The following is a 22,024-nucleotide window of genomic DNA, read 5'->3' on the forward strand; positions in this document are numbered from 1 at the left end:
AGAGAAGGCAGGACGAACCCCGCTACGCACGCCGCAAGCTCGAGGCGGCGAATGCGCGCAGACAGGCGCAGAGATCCGCTGCTCCCCGCGCAGCCAGGCGCAGAGATCCGCTGCTCCCCGCGCAGTCAGGCGCAGAGATCCGCTGCTCCCTAGCACACGATACATCAGGGGCCTCTCGGTCGCATGATGTACTTCTCTGGCCTCGGCTTCTGCGTTGGGCCCGCCGAAGACGCCGAGTCGACACGCTAGAAGCTCGGTTTCGTCCCCGGCGTCCCGCTTCAGAGACGCCTGGTTGACGTGCATCCCTCTTTCCGCCTTGACCTCGTTTCGTCGCTGCGCGAAGCGGCAACGAGGAAACACGCCAATCGCTCGTTCCTCCAGACGAGAACCTGCTTCTGAATGCATAGTGGAAAGTCACCGCATGGCCGCCAGCGCGCGGCTCGCCGTTTTCGCTCCGAGTCGGAAGAAATCAGACACGTGCCCTTCGTCTTCCTGTTCGTGGTCTTCGTCTTGCACATCCTCTGCACAGTGTCTGAACCGGCCTGGCTGCAGCGCGCTCTCGATCTTCCCCTCGTCCTTCTGGGTTCTCTGCGTCCACCCAGGAAGCGAAAATGCCTGCCGCGACTGGACACTTCTCGACAGGAGGTTTTTTCTAAAAAGGGGTCCCAGCCCTGACCTCGATTCGCTTCTGGCTTCCCTCGCGTCCTCTGGTTCGTATGCGCTCTTCCGGCAGCATCTCAAGTGTCCTTCTTCTGTCTCTGGCGTCTGCCTCTCCGCATGCAGCAGCGTGTCTCGGCGCCGCCCCGCCTGAGACGCGCGGCGAAGCCACGCCACACTCAGATCCTCGCCCCAGCGCACGCTCTCTGCCACTGGCCTCCGAGCCGCCGGCCGTGCGGCAATGCAGGAGCCCGACGAGACCCGCGTCGCGTTCCCCTCCTTCTCTCGTTTCGCCCTCTGTCCGCCGCTGCGACCGGCGTGGCGCGACCGCCCCAGCAAAAAGCCTCCTCGGGAGTCATCGTCCCCGCCGAGCGCCCACGCGCCCGCGTCGTCTGGGTCGCCCTCGTCTGAGTCGAGCGCCGCGCCGGGTTCCTCCACCGCCCGCGGCCGGTTTAGCGTGCGCGCGGGGTCGGGGGCCTGCGGCGCAGGCAGTTCCCACACGGTGATCAGTTCGGTAGGCAGCGACCAGTAGGCAATCACCGATCCGTCCGCACTCTGAATCAGACAGCTCGCGTTGTCCGCTTCGAGATACACCGAGGACTCCACGCCGGCGTCCCGCGCAGCCAAAAAGGCATCCCACTCAGACGCGAAGGGACCCCCCGGCAGAGAGCCCGTGGGCGACAAAGGGCCTGCGGTCGGAAGGGGGCCCCTAGGCGTTCGCCGGTCGCGGGCCTCCGTGCCGGGGAGTCCGTCGCCGACCTCCGCCAGGCGCGGCGGTCGGCGCCCCACGCGCTCGGGCTCTGCAGGTGCTGGGGCCGGAAGAGCGACGGAGGGGCGAGGAGACGCCGAGGCGAGGAGGAGAGACGAGGACGGCTGCGCGAGAGACGCTGGGCGCGTGGTGGGAGCAGCCGCAGCGGATCTGCTGCCGCGGCTTTCCGATGGCTCAACTCCTGGCTCCGCGGGAGGATCGGCCTGCGCGTGAGCTTCCTCCGCGACGTCGCCCTCCGTCTGCCGGGAAGACGTGAAAAGCAGCGTGTCCTGAGAGTGGAGGAAGAAGCCTGCGTTCCGGCTAGCGGGTTCCGCTAGCCAGGAAGGCGGCGACGCCGGCGGGCGCGTCTTGAGGCACGGCGGCGTCCCCAGCTCGCCGACCTTGACAAGCGCAGGAAGGCGAAACGCAGGTCGCGAACTCTCTCTCGGCGCACGCTTCGGGCGGATCGCCTGCCGACCAAACGCCGCCAAAGGCGCCGGCAGCTCGTGTTCGAGGAACGCAGCAGACGAGGACGCGAGAGCTGCGAAAGACTCTTCGTTCACGTAGCGCCAGACGGTGACTCCCCACCGCCCGCGGCTGCTGCCCTTCTTCCACGCGTCCTCACGGCCTTCGCGCGCCCCAAGAACCTCGACTGAACTTGGCTCGCCGCGCCGCTCTGCTGTCGCCTCGTCGCCGCGTCGCTGCTGACTAAAGAAGGGAGGAGAAAACGGCATCCTTCGCCGCGAGCGCGAAGACGCGAGTTCGCGCCGGAAGGACGGCACCGCCTCAGCGGCGGACGCGAAGCTGAACGCCAAGGGTGAGGTCGAGGCAGACGTCGAGGAAGGTGAGCCTTCGGCATGCGCGGAGGAGGACCCCGACGATGACGCAGAAGAGGCCGAAGAGGGAGCAGGGAGCGAGTAAGAAGACAGAGACGGAGCCCACGGGCGCGCGCAGCTGGCGTGGCTCATGAGCAGCTCCCCAGTCAGGCGACTCCAGAGAAACGACGTCACCTAAAAGCAGCACAGCGAACTCAGGCAAGTACGAAAAGCAATTCAAGCGCGAATCGGCAACGAAAACAGCAACAAACCGTCCCCGCCGGCTAGTGGAGGCCGAGGGCCGGTCCACAAGCGCACATGTGCAACCGAGCTGTGGACATCTGCAGTATATACATATATATAGACAGATATATAGACAGATATAGAGGTATAGATAGATATAGACATAGACATATATAGAGATGTAGAGACAGATGTTGATAGATATTTATCGAGCATGCATGCGTACGCTCCGCTGCGCAGTTTGTGCATGAAGCAGCAGAACGAACGCTGCAAGAGGGGTCGTGCGATATTTGAGATCCTGATTTGCAGCGCATATACGAGAGCTGCGGCGACCTCACCAGTCCCTCGAGCCGAATCGTGAAGAGGCGCTCGGGGCCGGAGCGGTGTCCCTCGCTGACGCGCCAGAGCGCGACCGTGCTGCCTGCAGGTCGTCTTTCCTCGCCGCGCCTCGCGGCTTGAGTGTTTTTTGCGGGCTGTCGGCCCGTTTCCGCGTCATGGCCTTCCTCTCTTCTGTCCGCCCCAAGCCGAGGGGCCTCTGGGACGAGCGCCTCGTCGAACTCTTCGCCAGCCGAGACGATGACTGCTGCGTCGTGCTCACACCACTCGAGGGCCGTCACGCCGCCCCCATGCGCGTGGCTGAGCACGTTCTTGATGCCCAGCAGCTCGCGGCAGAAGCGCTGACCAGCGACGCGGTCGGCGTGACTCTCTGCCTCGGGAGGGTTGCAGCCCGGCCGCCCGTCTCGGGGCGGACGCAGCGCTCTCTTCTCCACTGCACAGGCCACGAGCAGGTCGGGCTTGAGGCAGGTCCCCTGTCCAGGCGCTCGCTCAGGGAGGAAGGAGGCGAGCAGGCGCTCTTTGGCGCGGCGGAATCGAGAGAGGAGACTCTCCACTTGTGCAGAAAACGCCCTGCGTCGCGCGTCTTCTTCCTTCTGAAACGCCCGCCACAGGTGCTGCGGCGGGCCGCTCTCCGATGCAGCAGGCTCGTTGTGCTCGCTCGGCGCCGGCAAGGCAGGCGGAGACACACGCGCCTGCCACGGACACTCCGACAGCGACGAGGCTTGCCTCGGCGTCTCTCCGGACTCAAACTTGGGACTGGAAATCGCCACGTTGGAAACGCCGCCCCGCGGTCGCGCCTCGGATTCTTCCTCCAGGGCACTTCTGCGGAGCTCGTGTGACGCGCCGACGCGACGGAGAAGACGAGGCGCGTTGCAGATGTTCTCATCCTGAAACACGACGCTGTCGTTCGCTCGACAGGAGTTCGGCGCAGCGCTCTCCACTTCTCTCGGGGGTCGCGGGGCCTGGCAGGGCGTTTCGTTTCGCCCCTTGGAGGCGTCGCCACCCCCCGCAGGCCATGCCGTTTGCTTCCCGCCGGGTTCCTCCGTCGTCTCTGCGGCGCTGAGTCCGTTCGTCTCGCATGCGGCTTGGGCAGGCGAGGCGCTTGCGGCGGCCGCTGCCTCGTCCACGTGATCGACCTTCTTCGCGCGTGCCTCAGCTGCGCCCACAGGCCTCGCCGCCGTCTCTTGGTCTGCCGCCGCGCGGCCAGTCAACAGGCCTAGGGGTGTGTCTGGGGGCGACGACCCGGTGCGCGTGGAGACGTTGCTGACCGTCGCGAGAGGCGACGGCGGGAAGGCGGGAGAAGGCGCTTCGCCTGCTTTGAGTCCCTCTGAAGCATCCGCCACCGATGCTGCCTTGAGATTCGCTCGCGCTCTCTGCAGCCTCTGCAGCTCTCCACACACGACCTGTGCGGACTTGATGGCTTCCATCAGGGCGCCGCTGGGGGGCAGCGGCGCTGCCTGTCCGACTTCCGCGCAAGGCGCCGCGCAGGGGCCTGAGAAGAAAGGTGAAGAGCGGTTCGTGTTGGTCGCCGAAGACGACACCAGGAGAGTGGGAAGCGCCGCAGTCTCCGCGCGTGCGGACGGAGACACGATGGAGCAAAGTGGGCGGGTCACGTGCGCAGTCTCTCGCTCTCCGTCTGCGTGTGTCTCTACGATTCCCTCAAAACACAGTCCCTCTCTCCCTGACCGGGCTTCCTCGGCACAGTATGCAGCACCGTAGAGAGACGCGGCCGCCGCAAAGCGGAACGCGCCTTGTCGGAGTCTTTTCTGGAACGGCGCTTCCTCAACCGCAGCCCCCGTGGTCAATGGAGGCACAGCCGCCGGCGACGCGAGTATCGCAGGGGCCGGGCGCGCGCAACGCTGCTCAGAGAGAGCAAACGAGCTTCTCAAGTCCCCCAGGTGCCGCCGGAGCCGGTCTGTCAGGCGATCGACCTCGCGAAAGTACTGCAGGAGGTGAGAAAGAGAGAAGAAGATCAGCGTGCCGCGGCTGCCGCCAACCGCGAGACTCTCTCCAGCGGCGTCCCACGCCAGGCGCACTGGCCATTCAGTGAAACGATCCTCCCTCTCCCTCTCGCTCTCCCTCTCGCCGACCGCCGCCGCTACCGCCTCTTCGCCCCATTCGCGCAGGAGAGGCAGAGGGCGCTGCTCTCTACAGGTCCGTGATGAAGCACCTTCAGGAGCGGCACGCGCGCGCCGCGAGAAGGCGGCGGCCGCAGAGGGCTGGAAGCAGGAAGAGGAGACGAGCGCAGTTGACGCAAGCAAGGCGGCGGAAGAGAACGGGAAAGGAGACGACAGAGGCGCGGAAGACGCGAGCAAATCCACACGGAAAATGTGGACACGGACCATTTGCACATTGGTCAGGATTTCGGCGTCGGAGGACGACCCTCGTGGGAGATGTTTCTCGAAAAATTCCAGGCGCTCTGCTTCCTCAATGCCAGCGAGCTCGGCACGCGCGCGCGGCCCCGCGGCTTCTTCGAGAGCGGCGAATCCACGCACGTCGCCTGCCTCTCGGGTCGCCCGCGTTCGTTTTCTCCCCTCACCCTTTCTTGCCTCGTTCGGATCCGAGCCCGTGTTCCTCGCAAACCTCCACAGCACAACCACGCCACTCGCGTGCCCTGACGCGAGAAGCAAACGCGAAGGATGCCAAGCGAGGGAGACAACGGGGCTGCCCTCTTCCGTCGCTTGCGGTTGTTGAGGCTCGGCACAGGGCGCGGAAGGCGCTGCAGCACGCGTCTGAAGGCGGGCGTCGGTCTGAGGGCGAGACGACGCGCCAGAGAAAAGGTGGCTCGTTGACAGCAGGCACGGCAGCGCCGAAGACGGTTGGGAGGCTTCTGTGTCGCTCCGCAGCTGGGGAGCGTCTGAAAAGGCCCTCGAGCTGGGAGCAGGTTTCGTTCTCGCGCTTGGTAGTCCGCGGCGCTCTGCCTCATATGATTGCAGTCGCCCGCGAGACGCACATACGACGTCTCCCTCCGCCCCAGCGTGCACGCTGTCGACTTCCGAGAGGGCGCGAGTGCGGTCGTCTCGCCCCGGACTCTGGGCCCTGGCGTCTGCCGTCTTTTCTCCATTCTGGCGTCGTGTGGCAGCCCTTCTTCTCGAGTGGCACAGGCTCGACACACCCACGCGGAAGAGGCGCGGATCCGAGGTCGCGGATCTCGAGGCGCAGACCGGCCGCGTCATCCGCGAGGGACGCGCGGCGACACAGCTGTCAACTGCCGGGAAGGGCGCCCAAATCTCGACTTCGCCGCTCTCGAAGCCCACTGCGAGAAGGAGCTCCTCGGTGCGACAGAAACGGACCGCCGTCACCAGCGGACTAGCCGCGAGGGGGGGAACGGGGGCAGACGCAGACGCAGACGGCGCAGAAGAAGCGGGCGCAGAGAGGAGAGCGACGGACAAAGACGCCTCCGAAGGCCACAGCGAGAGCGGAGGCGGACGCGCCGCGGGGAGACGCGGCGCGGAAGAAGAGGAAGCGCTCGCGGGCGCCGCAGGGGCTGGGGCGTAGGCAGAGGAGGACGGACGTGAGCCAGTCGCAGGAGCTGGGAAAGACGAGGGCGGAGGGAGAAGCGAGGCACAGAAGAGAGACGGCCCGTCGCCCACAGGTGGCGGGAGGGCCACGGAGTTCATATCCGAGAGAGGAGACGACGGAGGCGCGGGAAGAGACGAGGGAGACGCGCCAGTTGGAGACGGCAGAGGGTTGGGCGCTAGCGCTGAAAGCGAGTGAAGAAGAGCAGCGGAAAGCGGAGAAGGCAAAGAGGCGGAGAGGCGCTCACCCCCATCCTGGTGGTCAGCGCTTGCGCGGGCACTCGGGAAGACGCCAGGAGAGACGAAAACGGACTGCGTCTGCGAAGCTCGTCCCTCCTCACTCTCCCTCCACGTATCCTCCGCTGGCACGCCGCTGTCTTCGGTGCGCGGCGGCGCGGGGAGAAGCAGAGGCGGCGACGCGACAAAAGGCGCGGAAGCCCCGAGGCAGCACCCGCACGGAGAGGCACAGGGCACCGACGACGAGCGCGCCGAATTGCCTGGGTATCCAGTCCCCTGCCGCGCCGGCGAGGGGCAGAACAGGGAGCGCGAGGAGGCCCTGAGGGCGGGTGACGCGGACGATGTCTGCGACAGGAAGGCAAAGTCTTGAGAGGACGAAAACAGGTGAAAAGGAGACTCTCGACCCGTCGAGGACAAAGTCGATGTCCTCCCCGCCGCGCCTCCATCCTGCTCTGTCGCAGGTTCGCCCGCGGTGCGCTGGGAAGCCCGCGCGGAGTGGCGCGGAGGGGACGATGCATGCCTCCCCTCAGCCGAGGCGAAAAAGAGCTCTCCGTGGCGTTGCGCCGGCTGAGACGAGGAAGGCGACGCAGAGCGGGACGACGGCCATTCGGATGAAGCTGACAATGACGCCCCTGGGAGGCTGTGGCCTCCGAGAAAGTCGCGGACTCCCCGCGGCTCAGCCGCGTCCCAGAGGCAAATCGCCCCTCCCTCCGGCGCACAGGTGTTGTCTGTGTTGGCGATGTAGAGCCGCGACAAAAGGGCGGTGGCGAAGAAGCCCTTCTTCGCCGACCAGTCCATCGGAAACGAGGGAAACGGATGCAGGACTGAGTCTGGCAAATCCAAGTTGCGCCGTGGCTTGCTTGGCCACAGGCGGCTCACTCCGAAGCGGCGGTACGCCATTCGCGTCAATGCGCGGAGCTCCTCGGTCCTGCGGTCGCGGCGCACAAAACACACACGGAAACGACGAATCAGCACGGAGGCAGGAGGGCTATGCGCGCGAAGCAAGGGACACGCGTAGGCGGATTCCGCGCGCATGGGATGCCTCGAGGCACCTTGCGAGACAGAGCGGCGGTGAGCACCAGTGCAGCACTCCTCACTCGCAAAACCTTGAGGCTCTAACTGGCTGCCTAGGATAGCCTACGTTCTCGAGGTTTTAACCGCCAGACGAAGCTGAGCTCCTTTTTCGAAGGATGCCGGAAGGAGCATCCCCCCACTCCCCCCCTGCCGAGAAGGAGCAGCGTGTGCAGTCAGTCTCGTGTTCATCCTCGCAGGTCGCTGCCGCGGTGGAGCCCAAACGACCGCCGGGGCGATCAATATGTGCAGCTTACCGACTCCGGAAGTCCCCAGGGGCCGCGCTGCGGAGCGAAGCATCCGTCCACGACTGAGTGTCACGCTGCTGCCACGTCGCGGTGTCAATGCAGGCAGAGTGGCTCCGCCGCGACTTGGCGGACTCGCTTAGGTGCATTCTGCCTGTCCCTCGTCCCCCGAAAACTGCACTGAGGAAGGCCAGGCGTGGCGCGGCGCCAGATAGGGGTGAACCAAAATTCTTGAAACGGGCATCTGCACACGTGCCGCTTTGAACCGGCCTCTCTCTTTGGCGGGCCTCCCCTGACTCTCGTCTGCTTTCGGTTCCTCGGCGGGAGCCGAACGCCGCGCGAGGAAGGGCTGGATCTGCCCACGACGCGGGGTCTCGAAGTCCTGTAAAGAGGAAGCTGCTCGCTTCTTCCTCCTCCTCGTCGGAAGCGAAATCGGCTTCGAGGCAGGGCGGCGTGCGGGGTGCCGCAAACACGCGGTCCGCTCTCTCCCCTGCGGCGACGCAGCATCTCACGCGATGCAGCTCTTCGGTGAGGCTATTCTCAACAGTATCCACGTCGCACAGCCACGGTGCCTTTCTGGCTGGCAGCTGCGCTCCCTGTCTCTGCGGCTCGCCAGGCTCCTCTGCGCATGCGCCGCCCACACCAAGAAGCTGGAGGTCCAGGCCACGGGAGTCGCGCCCTCCTAAACGCCGAGGAAGATCCCGCGACGAAGCGCTGGAGGACGGCGGAGTCGAGGAGGAAGCAGAGCGCGCGAAGCGCGAGGGAGGCGAAATCGAAGACAAGAGGGTTAGGGGGAGGAGGTCACCCTCCTCCATAGAAGCTTCTCTGGCGAAAGACCAAGGCAAGGAAGACGCGGGTTCGGAGTGAAATGACGCGAACGGAGAACCCTCACCACCCTCCGCGTCGAGGCGGCCAGGCCCGTGCCGCGTGTCTCTCTCTCCCGTGAATGGACCAGGACGAAACGCAAGGAAGGCAGACTGCAAAGAGTCTTTGCTGGTCGTCTCGCCTTGAAGAGCGACGTCACTGAAAGAAGGCTCCGAAGGTGGTGCACTCTTCCGAGATGGAGAGAACGACGGACGGGAGCCAGAGAGAACGGACGCCTCGCCATCAGCATCCCCCGTGCGGGGTTCTGCATGCGGCGGCCTGATGGCGGCCGGCATCTTAGCTGATCGAGTCTCACTTGTGACGTTCCCCTGGGAGAGGGAGTGGTGCGACCAGCGAAGTTCACCACGTCGTCACTCTGAATCTGCGGCAGGACGGCGCGCGTGTGCACAGGAGAAGGGGATCCATTCTGCTTTCGAACTCTGTCAGATCTTCGTAGGAGGGTCACAGCTGTGCCGACTGGGGCAGAGACGTGTCTTCAGCTGGTATGTCTAGGGCATCTCGAGCTTTTCATCCCGAACGGCGAGTCTACACGGGGAAGGCGTGTTTCAGCTCAGCATGCATGTCACTTCGAAGGACGAGAAGACTCAAGTCCCAACCGCGAGTGGTGTGTTGTCAAGGAGTGGAGGAAGCCGATTTAAAAGAGACACATAGAGCATTTGTGGCATAAGACGACACTAGAGAGGGGAAGTTATGCCTTGCGTGACCGCCCGCTACTCATTTATCGCATGCGGTGTCTCCTGCTTTATGGGGTTCACTCCCGCGGGGTCTCAGTTGTGAACATTCCCTACAAAGAGAGCGTTTCTGTTTCCAAGGAGATGTAAAAAAGACCGCTGCATGAGGTTTCGTCCTGACGAAGCGCACGCACATCGCCACAGAGAGAGAAGCCGGCATACAGCTGGAGTTGTTGCCGTTGAAAAAACATATCGGAAGAAACTTCCTTCGGAGACACGGAAAACAGAATGCGTATGCTAAGGCAGAGGGGGAACCAAACGGCGCAACTGGACGCCTGATCGCGTGAAGTGGACGTGTGCCCAGCGAGAACGGGAGCCAGCTCGCCTGAGAAGTGTGGCGCTTGCGCAAGACATGAAGAGATTTCCCTGGGCGTGTATGTCCGACTCGACAACAGTGAGGCCGATAGACCTCGGTTGACAACTCTCACATGCTCGAATAGTGAAAAATGACGAACTGGGGGGAAAGTAGTCTCACGATGGAAACATTCAGACTGCGAACGACACGCGTCTGGAGCCCACTGCCACGTGTGTGGAAGGCGAAAACACGCGAGTAACGACGAGGACTTGCGCTAAGGAACACGCGAAAAAATGCGGACTTTCAAGAGGCGACGTCAAGTTTGACAAAGACTAGAGCAACCGTTTCCTCCGCCATTCCGGGGATGACAGCAAGTGGCAAACGACCTGCTTTTCCGCCTGAATGCCTGCAAGGTATCGAGTTTGCATGACGGGGGGTGGCGAGGCTGACCTTCCGGAGACGGGGAGGAAGCAGCATCTAACGTGCCGGAGACGCGGGGGGCGTAGCAGGTCGATTTGCCACGTGCCTCTGTAGCGAAAGATAATGCAAGTCATCGTGCGCAAGGAATTTTGAGGGGAAGAGGATTTTATTCCAAGGGATGAGGGCAGGCAGCAAGGCGCGGCAAGGCGCGGCAAAGCGCACCGCCCGCATGTGCACAAGGCACCTCGTTGCTGTGTCTCGCTCACGGGGAAGCTGCCGCCACCTCGCCCGTTCTGTCGGAAGACAAAGCAGTCGCTCTGCAGCCCGAAAGGCGATGAAAAGCCATCGGTGCGCAAGGTGAAGACGTTTTCTCCGAACTACAGTCGGTTGCACGCGCAGGAGATCCAGTTAGTGCTCTAGGCGTGCGACTCGCCGATAACGTTTCTTTCGAGAAGAAGGCGTGTCGCGCAGCAGCTGTCACAAATTCTGTGGCTCCGCCGGCGTATGGCGCATATACGCGGCAACAGAAGTCACCCAGCTCTACTGAAGCGAGACTAAGTCTATTTCCTCGTTCCGCTGAGAGGCTGCCGCACTATAAGTGTCCGGGGTTGGGTTAATGGAAAGTATTCTTTCGTTACTCGCTAGGTGTGTGGATCTCTCCTGTAGACAGCCACTTCGCCAGCGAAGATAGCGGATCCTTTTCGCTCCGACTTTTTTTCAGTGCAGCCCGAGTGAAATCTACAAGTGCTGGAAGCAAGCAATACGCGTCAGGCAGAACAGGAAGTTGCGTTCTTTCAGTCACTGGTAAGAACTCTTTTCGGCCATGCGTTCCGACGTACGTCAGGGAGTTGTCGTTTTTCGTGGGGCGACATTATTTTTGAGAAAAGGCGTCGCAGAATACGGTCTGGCGAGGCGCAGTATTCGAAAGGTCTCCGTACATATTCTTGTTTTTAACTCTATGATTTGAAGGCAGTGCGAGATCAGGCCAAACGAATGTAGTAGTGGAGAGCGCAACACATGCATCGGAAGCCGCAGCACTGGCACGATGAGGCATCTCGCAGAGTTTCTCTCACGTCCTGCCAAGAAGGATGCATATATATGTATTATAAGAAACCTGTCAGAAAATCGAGTTCAGGTGCTGCTGCCGTAGGAGGAACGGTACCAGTGGCCGCGGACACTCCATGAAGCCACGCCGCGGCGTCTAGTCGCGCAGGACCCTGCAGAAAAACAAACACGCGGATGGGGAGGTTCTGTGAGGCAAAAAAGTCAAGCGCCACATCGTGTGTGTTGCAGAATATCTTATGGACAGGGGTGGGCGCTTGATGTGTGAGCACAGCAACACTCGAAGATATCGCAGTAGAACCACAGGCCCAACCGAGCGCGGCACGTTTCACATACAGCCCGCTTTCCCTCGCCTGCCTCGCTGCACATGGGCGGCCACCAACCTGTAGATGAACGTCTCGAAGTCGACAAATCCCTTCATCTCCGGGTCACACTCGATCCGCAGAAACATGTCAACCTCTTCTTCGCTTAGTTTGACACCCATGCCTGCAAACCCGACGGGAAGGAGCGGCCACGCAGAGGTCTGGTTCATAGTCGTTACTACCACATCATAAGTAGCTACCATCTCTGTACAAATGATCCGTGATTGACACCTGAATAACTCAATCGAAATAACGAACACATTATAGTTCCTAGAATACAGAAGATGATACAGACAACCAAGATTATTGTGACTGTACACCGTTCCTTCGCGCATGCTCAGCCGCAGGTGCAGAATGAAGCGTGTGTGTTTCCGCTGAAGAGACGAGAGCACTGAAAATCCGGGTTCCATCCCCAAACAATCAAATTAAGTAACAAGTACGTAGAGTACGGAATTTACGCCATGCTGGTCGCTTGACCGGAATAGCTCCCACAGTGAACTGCCACTGGTACGCTGCCTCGAGTCAGGACTACTGAGACTTTTTTCGCGTCTAATCAGCAGTTTTTTTTGTGCGTAACCTAGAACGCAACAGACAAAGTTGTAGGGAGGGTGGATATCGGAGTACACTGAAACTCTAGCTGCCCAAGGCAGAGCTACTCCTCGAGCTGAAGATTCGGCAGTCCGCCGTGGTTATACCGATATGACGTTACTTACCGAGTTTCAAAAGATACTCCCGCAAGGTCGCTGTCGGGATGGCCTTGGCGCCCTTGGGGCAAATCTGTCTGAGAGCTTTCAGCAGGCCGCGCTCGATCGCGACATCATTGTACACGACTTGAGCAACGAGCAGCAAATCCTCGAAGGAAAAGTCTCCTCTTTCTTGATTCTCTGAGCGAGACAGCAAGAACGTGCGCACGAACAGGCGTGAGGGCCAACAAGCAGGATGGGTACTGTCAGAGTGCTCCAACAATATTTTCATGGTGAGTGGACACGGTCATTCTACGCACTTAACGAAGCCAGGAGTCGCCTTCACTCGACGCGGAGGCCGCGTCACACTCTCTCTACTACACGGCCGCATATGCGAAGCATCTCTATCTATCTTGAATGTAACCGGTCGCGCGTTGGAGACGGTCGTAGTGAGATGTTCACCTGCTGTGACGGCGAGCAAATCGCGCTTTGATATGTTCACGCCGATAGACTTCAGCAAGAAGACAAAGCGTTCCAAGCTCAGGTAGCCAATTTTCTTGGTGTCCAAGTCGTCGAAGGCCTGTCTGAGCTCGACGCGCTGTACTCAAAATCACACACAGACCAGCAGTTGGCGACGGCGAGTGCCTTCTTAGGAGATCCCGGTCTCCAGGAGCGCCATGTAAGGATTTAGCGCTCGGGCCAAGCGATACGCCTCGAAACAGCTTGGTGTGTCCGGTGTCGATAGATGAGTTTGAATGCGGCTTCCACTGCGGTTCTATTCGTCCTTTCCACACAAGCAAGACACAGACAAAACAGCGACTGCGGCACTCGAAGGTAGGAGGCTGAAGTGTCGCTGCAGCCAAGACTTCTATGGCAAATGCAGCAGATAATACCCCTCCCCGAGGACAAGCTCATGAAGCGCCAGCGCAGCGCAGAAAGAAGAGTATTCGCACGGCATGCACACAAAGGAGGTGGTGTTCTTGAGCTAGACTGAAGGAGAATCCCTCTGTGGTGCTGGACAAGGACGCGCGGGTTCCCGCCCGCCTCGATTGTACCGTACCCGCTGCCGCGAGAGATTGAAGGGCGCGACAAACATGCTGGCAGCATGAGGAGGCAAAGAAGAGCGATTGGTACAGACACGTCGCGTCGTTCGAGTTGCTCTAGAGACCGAAAGAAGTTAATCTGTTCTGCGGCGCACTGGCTCCCCAAGCCAAGCTGCAGCAATGGCGGCTGGCCTCGGGCGCGCCAGACTTGACGGAAAAACGGTGCCACAGAAAGAGAGGTGAGCCACGACGAGTCACCACTTTGTCTCAAGTGCCTTTGTGCCGCCTCAGTTGCAAAAGAGCCGCAATTTATGGGGCTGTTTGCTATTCTGGGACAACTAAAGCAGAAACTCTCCAGAAATGGACACGCGTTATTCGCCCCTGTGTCTTGCGTCCTGGGGGGCTGCGCGCATGCCTATCGGCCTCTGAAGCTCCCCGTGCTCCCCGGCAGACAAAAAAGTCGCTGCTCTCTTTCATTTGTCCGTCCGTTTTTCTGTTTGTGTATAAACAGATCTGTTAGTTTCACTTTGCCGTGCTGCAAAGGGTTTTAGGCTTAAGTGTGCGGGTCTGCGCCATGTGAGCAAATTCTGTCTCGCCGGAACGCCAGTCCTCTACAGCGTGTAGCGGTGCTCGGTTGGCACGGGGCTGCCTCTACAGCAGCCATGGTGGGCGTCTTGCTGCTTGTGTGTACGCATCCCGGGGTCTTCGGCATCTGAGAAGAGTGCTCTGGTTGCGATTCCTCGGCCGAATGTATGTAGCTGATGTGCTCGTGCAGGGCAAGGGAACAGGTAGGCTGCGGAGTCACGACAGTGGTTGATTACCAGCTTGATGCGGTACGCTCCAGCAAGAGTGAACGCGCGAATGCAGACGGGCGCTTGATTCGAGACGTGAGTGCGCCTAAAAGGTATCTTTTCACGAGTATGAGTACTGCGAAGCTGCGAGGGAGACACACAGCTGGGGATAGCGGCACATGCTAGCGCCGGAGTACATTTCTTGGCAGCATTGGCTGCCCCTCTGTGCACCCCCGCCGAGGGCAGAGACTACTCCACAGAAAACCACTTTAAGCACACCGCTTGTCATTCCAGTTGTGTCGGAGTGCTGCGTGCGGTGATTCTGGGCATCATGGACCTCGTGAAGGATGCCCTTAGCACCAGCCTGGCACCGGACAGCTACAAGTCATTTCGAAACTTTCAGGTGGGCGACCAGCGTCCCCAGACGACTCCTCCCCAGGGCAAGAGGCGTCTGCTTCTGCGGCGGTTGGCGAGAGCAGCGAAGGAAACGGCAGCTTTTGTGGAGACAGGGTGGGGGTGCTGGGCGACAGTGCTTCAGGAGCGGCTGAGCTCGAGATCGAAGCCCCGATCCGAGGATCGGCACAGAGCCCTGAACTCTCCGTCGCAAAGGCAGCGCCCGGGCGTGGCCTAAGCGGCGGCCCAGGTCTCATCTTTCGGAGGCCAGACGCCTGCGGACGGCAAGAAAACTGCAATTCAGCTTCGCTCGACGGGGTATGAGGGGATGACACTGCCGCCTCGTCGGCGGCATGGGGGGGCAAAGGAGGGCTGCTGCGTCTTGGGGGAGAGGGCGCCGAGCAGAGGCTGGCAGCAGCGGAGTACTCGCTGCTTAGGCCTGGCTCTGAGGGTGCATATTGGCCCTCTTCTTTGGTCTGCGTGGCGTCCTCCGAACAGAACTCAGTCGGCGTTCGCGGCAGTACGGGTGCCCTCTCCCCTGTATCCGCTGCGCCGGTCGTGCCTAGTCCTGCATCCCGAGGCTGGGGGACGCCGGCGAGGCGTCCTCCTACCTCTGCCCGCTTCGCAGGAGTGGCGTGCCCATGTTTTGAGTTCCTCTCATGTGTTGATTCGGGAGTGGACGCGCGTGCAGCGCCTCTTCTCACGCCAACGGGAGACTGTCGTGCAATTTCGCGTGCTGGTACGGGGGAGCGTGGACATCGGCTTGCAGAAATAGACACAGATGAAGGCACGCCGCATGTGCCTTTCTCCGCGTCTGACTCGGTGGGAGACGCGGCAGGTGACATGCGGCAGGGCAGCCTCCCTCGGTAGTCAGCCAGGGGCGCCGGGGTGGGGGGCTGCTCTGGGCTTGACTGGATCTCGTCATTTGATGCGAATTCGGAAAGATCCGGAGACGTGAACGCAGAGGGGACGATAGCCTCCCTACAGTCGCTGCGTGAAGTCGCGGGCGGTGAAGCAGCCACTATCTCTCCCGGGGAGACTGGGCACGCACGCAGAGGGCGCACACGGCAGCGGACAAACTCAGGCGCGCACTAGCTCACGCATGAAATACGCATGCTGCCACTGCATTCCCATTCTGCCCAGCACATTTGCATTGTCGCTCACTCTAGCTTAATCACTACGAGCCCAGTCAAGAGGGCAGATACAGGAGCAGGGCACGGTGCGCGGGCGCCACTAGGGCCCCTCTAGAAGTCCGTGTGGGCTTTTGGTCTGTATGAATACGTATCCAGTGGGTGTGGCTTTTCTCGGTTTTAATTTAGCTTACGCGAGTTTAGATCTTCGACAGATGCCCCCGTTGCCAGCAGTCGACTTTCCGCATGTGGTTGCCATGCCTCGTCGACGACCTCTCCAGGGGAAAGGAGTCCCGGGAGATCGTCGGCGCCCCTCGCGGGGGCGAGGCGCCCGTCGGATAAAAGCAGAAGCACCTGCCTTTGGCCGCTGAATGATGCGCCAAACGTGCGCCTTGGGACAGGAGGCGCTGGACTCATTTCCAGCTGCCCGTGCCTTTCTTGCTCAGCCGTCGGCTCATATCGGCTCGTCTCACGGCGCGAAGCCCCCAGGAGCTCGGCTGTCGGTAGATATGCAAAAGCGGGCTGCTGACTGTCCCCGTATGTCCGTGACGCCCGTGAGCAGGGGAGGAATGGAGCACGAGCTGGCTCGTTTCCAGGCCTTTGGTTCCCTCGTGAACCGGTAGGGGAACGTGGGCTGCGTGAGAAATAAGCCAAGACACCGTTGGTGCTATCTTCTAGCACTTCGCCAGAGCTCACGCTGCCTGTGGAACTCTCTGCGACAGACTGAGGCTCTGTCAGGCACAACTGAGGTGACCAGATGATTCTCTCGCGAACTCGGCGATAACTGGGGTCGCCATGCGTCTTCCCCACATTAGGCAGGCCTATTGGGCTCGAGCCGCGGTCGGTGCGCATCACCGGGGACAGGCCTCGGCACTCCGAGCTGCCTTGGATTCTCGAATGCTGCCCCCAAATGGGAAGGGGGTCAGCATGACTGTTCGCATCCTGCAGGTGTCGCACCTGCTGGCTCGCAGCTGCACGTCCGGTGGGAGGGCTGCAACCGGGAGAGGCTGAGGCGCCTTCCGCGCCCACACTGCCGCGGCTCGAGCAGGGCGAAAAGAGGGAACCTGAGGTCGTGGGCCCCACAGAGCGGTCCACTGCCTGCGCTCGGCTCTCAGGAGACGATGCTGCACTCCAGGCGGTGGGGCCTGCCATGACCTGGATACCCGTGCAAGTTCGCCTAAAGCGTTGGAGGTCGACGCTGGCGCACAGAGCGTCAGGCGCCACGCACTGCTCTTGCGAAACGTTTTGCGCGAGGCAACAAGTTTTTCTGTCGGGGTGGACCGGTGAGGAACCGCGCTTCCGCGTGACGAGCTGCTCACGCGCGGGGAGGAGAGAGCTCCCCCTTGCAGCATCCGCTGCAGCTGCTTCGGCCGCAAGAGGTCTGGGTGAGAGCGCATCCACTGGTGTAGGCTGTGGAAGAGCCGCGCTCTGCCCCGCGTGTCTCTGGGGGCCTGCACCCCCCTCAGGATGCGCGAGTACTCCGCGCGCGGCCGTTGAAGGACTGCGTGCAGGGTCTGTGGACTGCCAGCTTGGCGTGTGGAACAGTATAGGGCTGACAGCACGTTCCTTTCGGAATGGAGGCAGACGGTTCACGGGGCTGCAGGAACGCTCAACACACGCAGTTTTGAGCGGCCCGCCGGAGGCCCGACGCGCGTTGTCTGCCATCGCGCAAGGCAGCAGAGAAGAAGCTGCGGGGCTTGATAAGGGGCGCTCTTCACTGTTGAGCTCAGCTGCCCGGCGCAGGGAGCGTTGGCAGTGAGAGGTCAATCGCTCCTCTCCTTCTCGCTGGCAGGACGTCTCGAGTCCAGCGTCTGCTACATTCGTGAACCAGGCTTCCTGTTGACGAGTGGCTCGAGATCTGCTTCCAATATCACTCGCCGCCAGTGCATGCGCTTGGCCACGATCAGGACTTTCCTTGTCTCTTGGAGAACCAACAGCGCCCCCGCCGCGTTTCGTCACTTCGTGGAGATAACTAGATGGAGGGATTCCATTGGTGGACTTTTCCGCGTCGTGCCAGTGGAGGTCGTCTCTCATTGTAGCTTGTGCAGGGGTCGGGCCTCCGCCGTCAGCAGCTGCGCGGGGAACAGACGCTACTTGATGCTCTGGCGTTGTCTCGACATCTCTTACGCCGCGCTGATTTGGCAAGTCGCCTGGTGCTGAGTTGCTTTCGACGTGGCTGACGGCCCCCTCGCTTGCCCGTGTTGGGCCTACGTTTCCATTCACTGCATCGCCGGGAGACTCGGCGCTGTGGGAGGTCCCCTTCGAGCTTCTTGAGGTTCGTTCATCGTCATTCGCACTTCCTGAGAGGATGAGCTGCGTCTGAAGCCAGAGGCCAAGCGCCTCTTTGACGGTGTCTAGCGTTGGGACCGAGATTAGCGCACGGGGGTCAGCGGTCGCGGGGCGGTGTTCACCTTGCTCTGGCGCGGATTCCACAGTTGGAGCTGTGCCCTGTGGCACTGCGGCCTGCGGCAGAGACACGCATCAGCATCGGCAGAAGGGAACTGCCTAATTGTAAGTTGTCTGTCTGCGTACTCGGTATCGCTCTGCGCCTGAGTCCTTTGCTAGGTCGCTCACAGCATCTCGGTTTGCTAAGGTTTCTGGACAAGCTAGCGCGGGGCAGTTAGCAGCAGGCACTTGGTCGCATGAGTCAGTTCCGAACCCGCCTGCGAGGGCGGCTGCGGCTGCATCTTCGCGAATGCAGGTTCACTCACCGTCCTTGCTTCTGCCTGCGTTTGCACCGCCATTTCGTGGCGAACCACTGTGCGGCTCCACACACCTTCGCATGGCCCTTGTGGAGGCAACCAGTGAAAGGCGTTGACCGGACTGGGTGCCGAAAAGAAGCACACACGGCATCTCGAGCGGAACCAGCGGCTGTGAGGCGCCGTTCGCTGGCTGTGCCTGCCGGCGCCACTGCGCTCACACTCCGAACACCTGCGGCGACGCCGAGAAGACTGCAGACTACGGCGGGGCGTGTCGCAGAGACGGCGTTTCATGTGGCGACCAGCGGGCGACGAGTCATCCGAGCTGCTGCGTTGCCGCATCCGGCGTCGCAGGTGGAGTGAGAAGTCGGACGACACACTGGAGGAGGAAGAAGAGACGAAGGACGAGAGTGTGCATGTGGAGGCAGAGCTGGCCAAGGAGGGCGATTGCGCACGATCGCCTGGGGGAGTCGCTGAAGACTCGTCTGCTTCCCCGGCAAGGCGACTAGAGTGAGACCTCCTGCCACGGCGTTCAGCAGCCCGTACGGCTTTTAGGGCTGGAGATCCCTCCCGGTGCTCTTCGTCCACCCGATCTGGGATAATTCTTGCACCACGCGATGCGCCCTTCAGAGTCGAGCCTCCAGCCAGTCTCAAGGCGAACAGAGAGCTGTCTGGACCGTTCGGTTGAAGTCTGCTGTTGCTCGCTTCGGCGGGATCGTTTTCCGTCCGTGCTAGGGAGCCGGTGCTCGGCTTCCCGTGCCTGTCCCATAAGGCCACAGAGCCTGACACTGCGGTCGGGTCGCACGCCTCGCAGCGCCGGCACCGTTTGTGAGGGCCTCCTCTCCTCCGGCCATCAACACTTCCCCAGCGGCGGCCGGCCGCAGAGGCAGGAGCCGGCGAAAGTCCCTCCGGCCGCTGAGAGCCTGCCATCCGCTTGCCATCTGCGCTGGCGGTCCTCCACGCGGCCCGCCCGGGGTGGCGAAGAGACCCGCGTGAGCTCGCGGACACTGTGCGTCTGTTACTTCGGGCCCTCCGCCCAACCGCCCCGCCCGATGGCGCAGCGGTCAAGAACGTGCCGCTGAACGTGCGAACTATCCTGGCGACTGGCTGCGGCAACCCCGACTGACTGAAGTGTGAGTAGGCGCGCTGCTGGAGCGTCTGTCCTGAGGACTGACTCAGAGTCCGCCTCGGCAAGGCTGAGGGCCCTAATCGGTCCCCAACGGCTTTCTTTCCGTCCTCCGCCTGTCGCTTGCCCGAACCATGCCATGGGCACCGGCCTCCTGAATTCACCGAATGTCCCTGAGGTGGCAACGCGAGAGCCTGTCTACCCTTGCGGAGGGAGGCCTCGTTCCCGCCGGCCGAATCAAGCGCTGCTGCGTCTGGTTTTCCTCTGCCGCATGGGGGTGCCTCCGCCGTGGGAGATATGCGATGAGGCAGGTCTACAGGACCAGGTAGGAGGTGAGAAAAGTATAACGGGCGATCCGTCGTAGACGACTGGATGGCGACCGTGGGCTCAGAAAGAACGGAGAACGCAGGGAGAGAGGGTTCAGGAGAGAACGGCCAGTAGGCGTGCATTTTGACAACGCTGTCCCAGTCGTCATCGGGGCAGTGGAGATTCAAGGCGGTGTCGGCTTCAATCAGGTTTTGCGGCTCAACGACCTCATCCACGGGCGGAACGTGCGCGCATGCTGCGTGAGGAGGCGCGGCTGGGGGCGCCCCCCCTCGCAGAATCCGATCGCGGCTGCGGGTTCCCTCCTCCGCTACAGCTCGTGAGAGTCTCCCTGGAATACGAGATCTCGTCGCAGTGGTTGATACCTTTGCGGTCTCCGTAGGGGCTGCCGTAGCGCTTGGAAAACCGCTGATACGACGGACTGCAGCATGTTGGCAGTGCTTCGTTGAGGGGAGGCGGCTAAGCTTGCGTGCTGGACTGCCGTTGACGCCTCTGGGGGAACTAGCGGGCCCGTTTGGACCATTCAGTTCAAGCTTCTCAGGGCGGGTCGCCCAAGGTGGTGGTAGCAGCTGTGAACGCCAATTTAGTTGAAGAGGCAGGGTCGCGAGACTCATGGGGCATTGCTCAGAGGAAGATCCAGGATAAGAACAGGGAGGCAGGCCAATCTCTAGAGGGTAGATGCCGTTGTCGAACACGCTGACAGCGCTTAGCTTCTGAAGAACGCTATTGAGATCTTGGAGAATCATCTTGGCCTGGTAGGGCGCAGGCGACCCGTTTCCGCTTGCAACAGGCTGGCGAGGCTCAACTTTACCAGTCAGCGGTGCTGCAGATCGTTGAGCCTCGAGACGGATCTTTCCTACAAATCGATTGGCTTTTCGATGAACTTGCTGCGGGCCTACGCATCCTTTTACGGTCGTGGGAGAATGGAGACCTGTATCGACCTTGCCTGCAACTGCTGCTTTACGTTCTGGAGGCATGCTTGGTGCTGTGCCGCGCTGCTTTCTGAAGACAGAGCGCCCTCGGCTTGCGGCCGGTGCGAGGGCAGGAATGCCGGTTCGTGTCTGCGACAGGAGAATGCGCAGCTGGAAGGCAATCGCTGTGTTGTGCCCTATGTGAAGTGGGCTGATGCGACGAGAAAGGCCTCCAGAGAGGCTTGTCACGACGTACCGAAAATCCCTTCATCGGCGTCTGGCGTTTGCTTTCTGCGTAGAAAGCTGGTAGCCCGACTTTGGATTCGAATATAGTTGCATGCGCGCGGTGAGTGATATGGTTCACTACCCCGTCGACGTCTCTTCTCAGGCTCTGCAAGGAAGGGTCACGCCGCGCAACAAGATGAAAGATTCTTTATGCAGACCAGGAGAACGCGCTGCCTGCGGGGCCGCAGACGAGAAGCTTTGTGTCCGAGAGTGCAGCACAGCTGGCGGCATTGGTCGTCAGATCCGCTCTACGAGTCCACTCTACAAATACAAACCAAGCTTGCCAGCCGGACTTTCGGTGCCACAACCGCATAGAGATAATCTATTTTTGCATGCATCAGGAGATGCACCTGCTCCGCTGGCATGCTGTCTCGTGTGCTGAATCTCGAAGCGACGTACTGGGACATCACATCCCAGTTTGCCAATCGTGGAACTGGACGCTTCAGCCCCATGGGGTCGCTGCTTTTCAGCTATCAGCTCGGCTCTTGCCTGAACTTGGTTCTCCACTCTCGGTTGCTTGTCGCCGGATAGACTAGCTTGGACGATCGCGGGCATTTCGCTGAATTGGAAGCTGTTGCAACTTCCAAGCGAAGCGCGCTCGCGTAGGCCTGAGGCTCGACCTGACTCATGGACAGCGGCGACGCTTGCCGGAACCTGCTCATACAGCAAATGCTGCAGGATTAGAGAGTGTGAGGCGCTCCCGCAGCGACTGCCTTTTCGAAGAACGAAGGGCAGATCTCTCTCGAGGGGGCAGAAGTCAGTTACGGCCGTCAAAACTGACAGGTTCACCACACTCACGTCTGCGTTGGCGAACACAAACTGAAGAGACCAGCAGTGCGCGATAAAATCACTTTGTCGGCCTCTGCAGTTCAGAGGCAGTACGACAGCACCGAAAGTCATCCCTGAGTGCGCAAGTGCCTGACACCGTTTCCGTCAGCTCCTCACCGTTACTCGTTCCCTCACATAGCGCTGCTTTTTTCGCTCTCGTACCGTTTGGTGGGCGCGTGCGTGCTG

General features: G+C 61.3%; 3 protein-coding genes across 3 annotated transcripts; all 3 read right to left on the reverse strand.

The window, feature by feature from the left end:
* Positions 1-414: 414 nt before the first annotated feature.
* Positions 415-9,030, reverse strand: BESB_029090 (uncharacterized protein; the record flags this gene model as incomplete). Its single annotated transcript, XM_029361583.1, has 3 exons — positions 415-2,415; positions 2,802-7,482; positions 7,883-9,030. 3 exons carry the CDS (start codon positions 9,028-9,030, stop codon positions 415-417), a joined length of 7,830 nt encoding a protein of 2,609 aa, XP_029215483.1.
* Positions 9,031-11,332: 2,302 nt separating this feature from the next.
* BESB_029100 (putative troponin c, isotype gamma) lies at positions 11,333-13,404 on the reverse strand (the record flags this gene model as incomplete). The annotated part of the gene is made up of 5 exons (XM_029361584.1): positions 11,333-11,418; positions 11,600-11,749; positions 12,339-12,509; positions 12,771-12,906; positions 13,369-13,404. The coding sequence occupies 5 exons, from the start codon at positions 13,402-13,404 to the stop codon at positions 11,333-11,335; spliced, it is 579 nt and encodes a 192-aa protein (XP_029215484.1).
* Positions 13,405-14,495: 1,091 nt separating this feature from the next.
* On the reverse strand, positions 14,496-21,565 carry BESB_029110 (uncharacterized protein; the record flags this gene model as incomplete). Its single annotated transcript, XM_029361585.1, has 5 exons — positions 14,496-15,574; positions 15,860-18,128; positions 18,911-20,875; positions 20,982-21,116; positions 21,410-21,565. The coding sequence occupies 5 exons, from the start codon at positions 21,563-21,565 to the stop codon at positions 14,496-14,498; spliced, it is 5,604 nt and encodes a 1,867-aa protein (XP_029215485.1).
* Between the last annotated feature and the right edge of the window lie 459 nt (positions 21,566-22,024).

The sequence above is a fragment of the Besnoitia besnoiti genome (assembly GCF_002563875.1).
Source record: "Besnoitia besnoiti strain Bb-Ger1 chromosome Unknown contig00015, whole genome shotgun sequence".
NCBI lineage: Eukaryota > Apicomplexa > Conoidasida > Eucoccidiorida > Sarcocystidae > Besnoitia > Besnoitia besnoiti.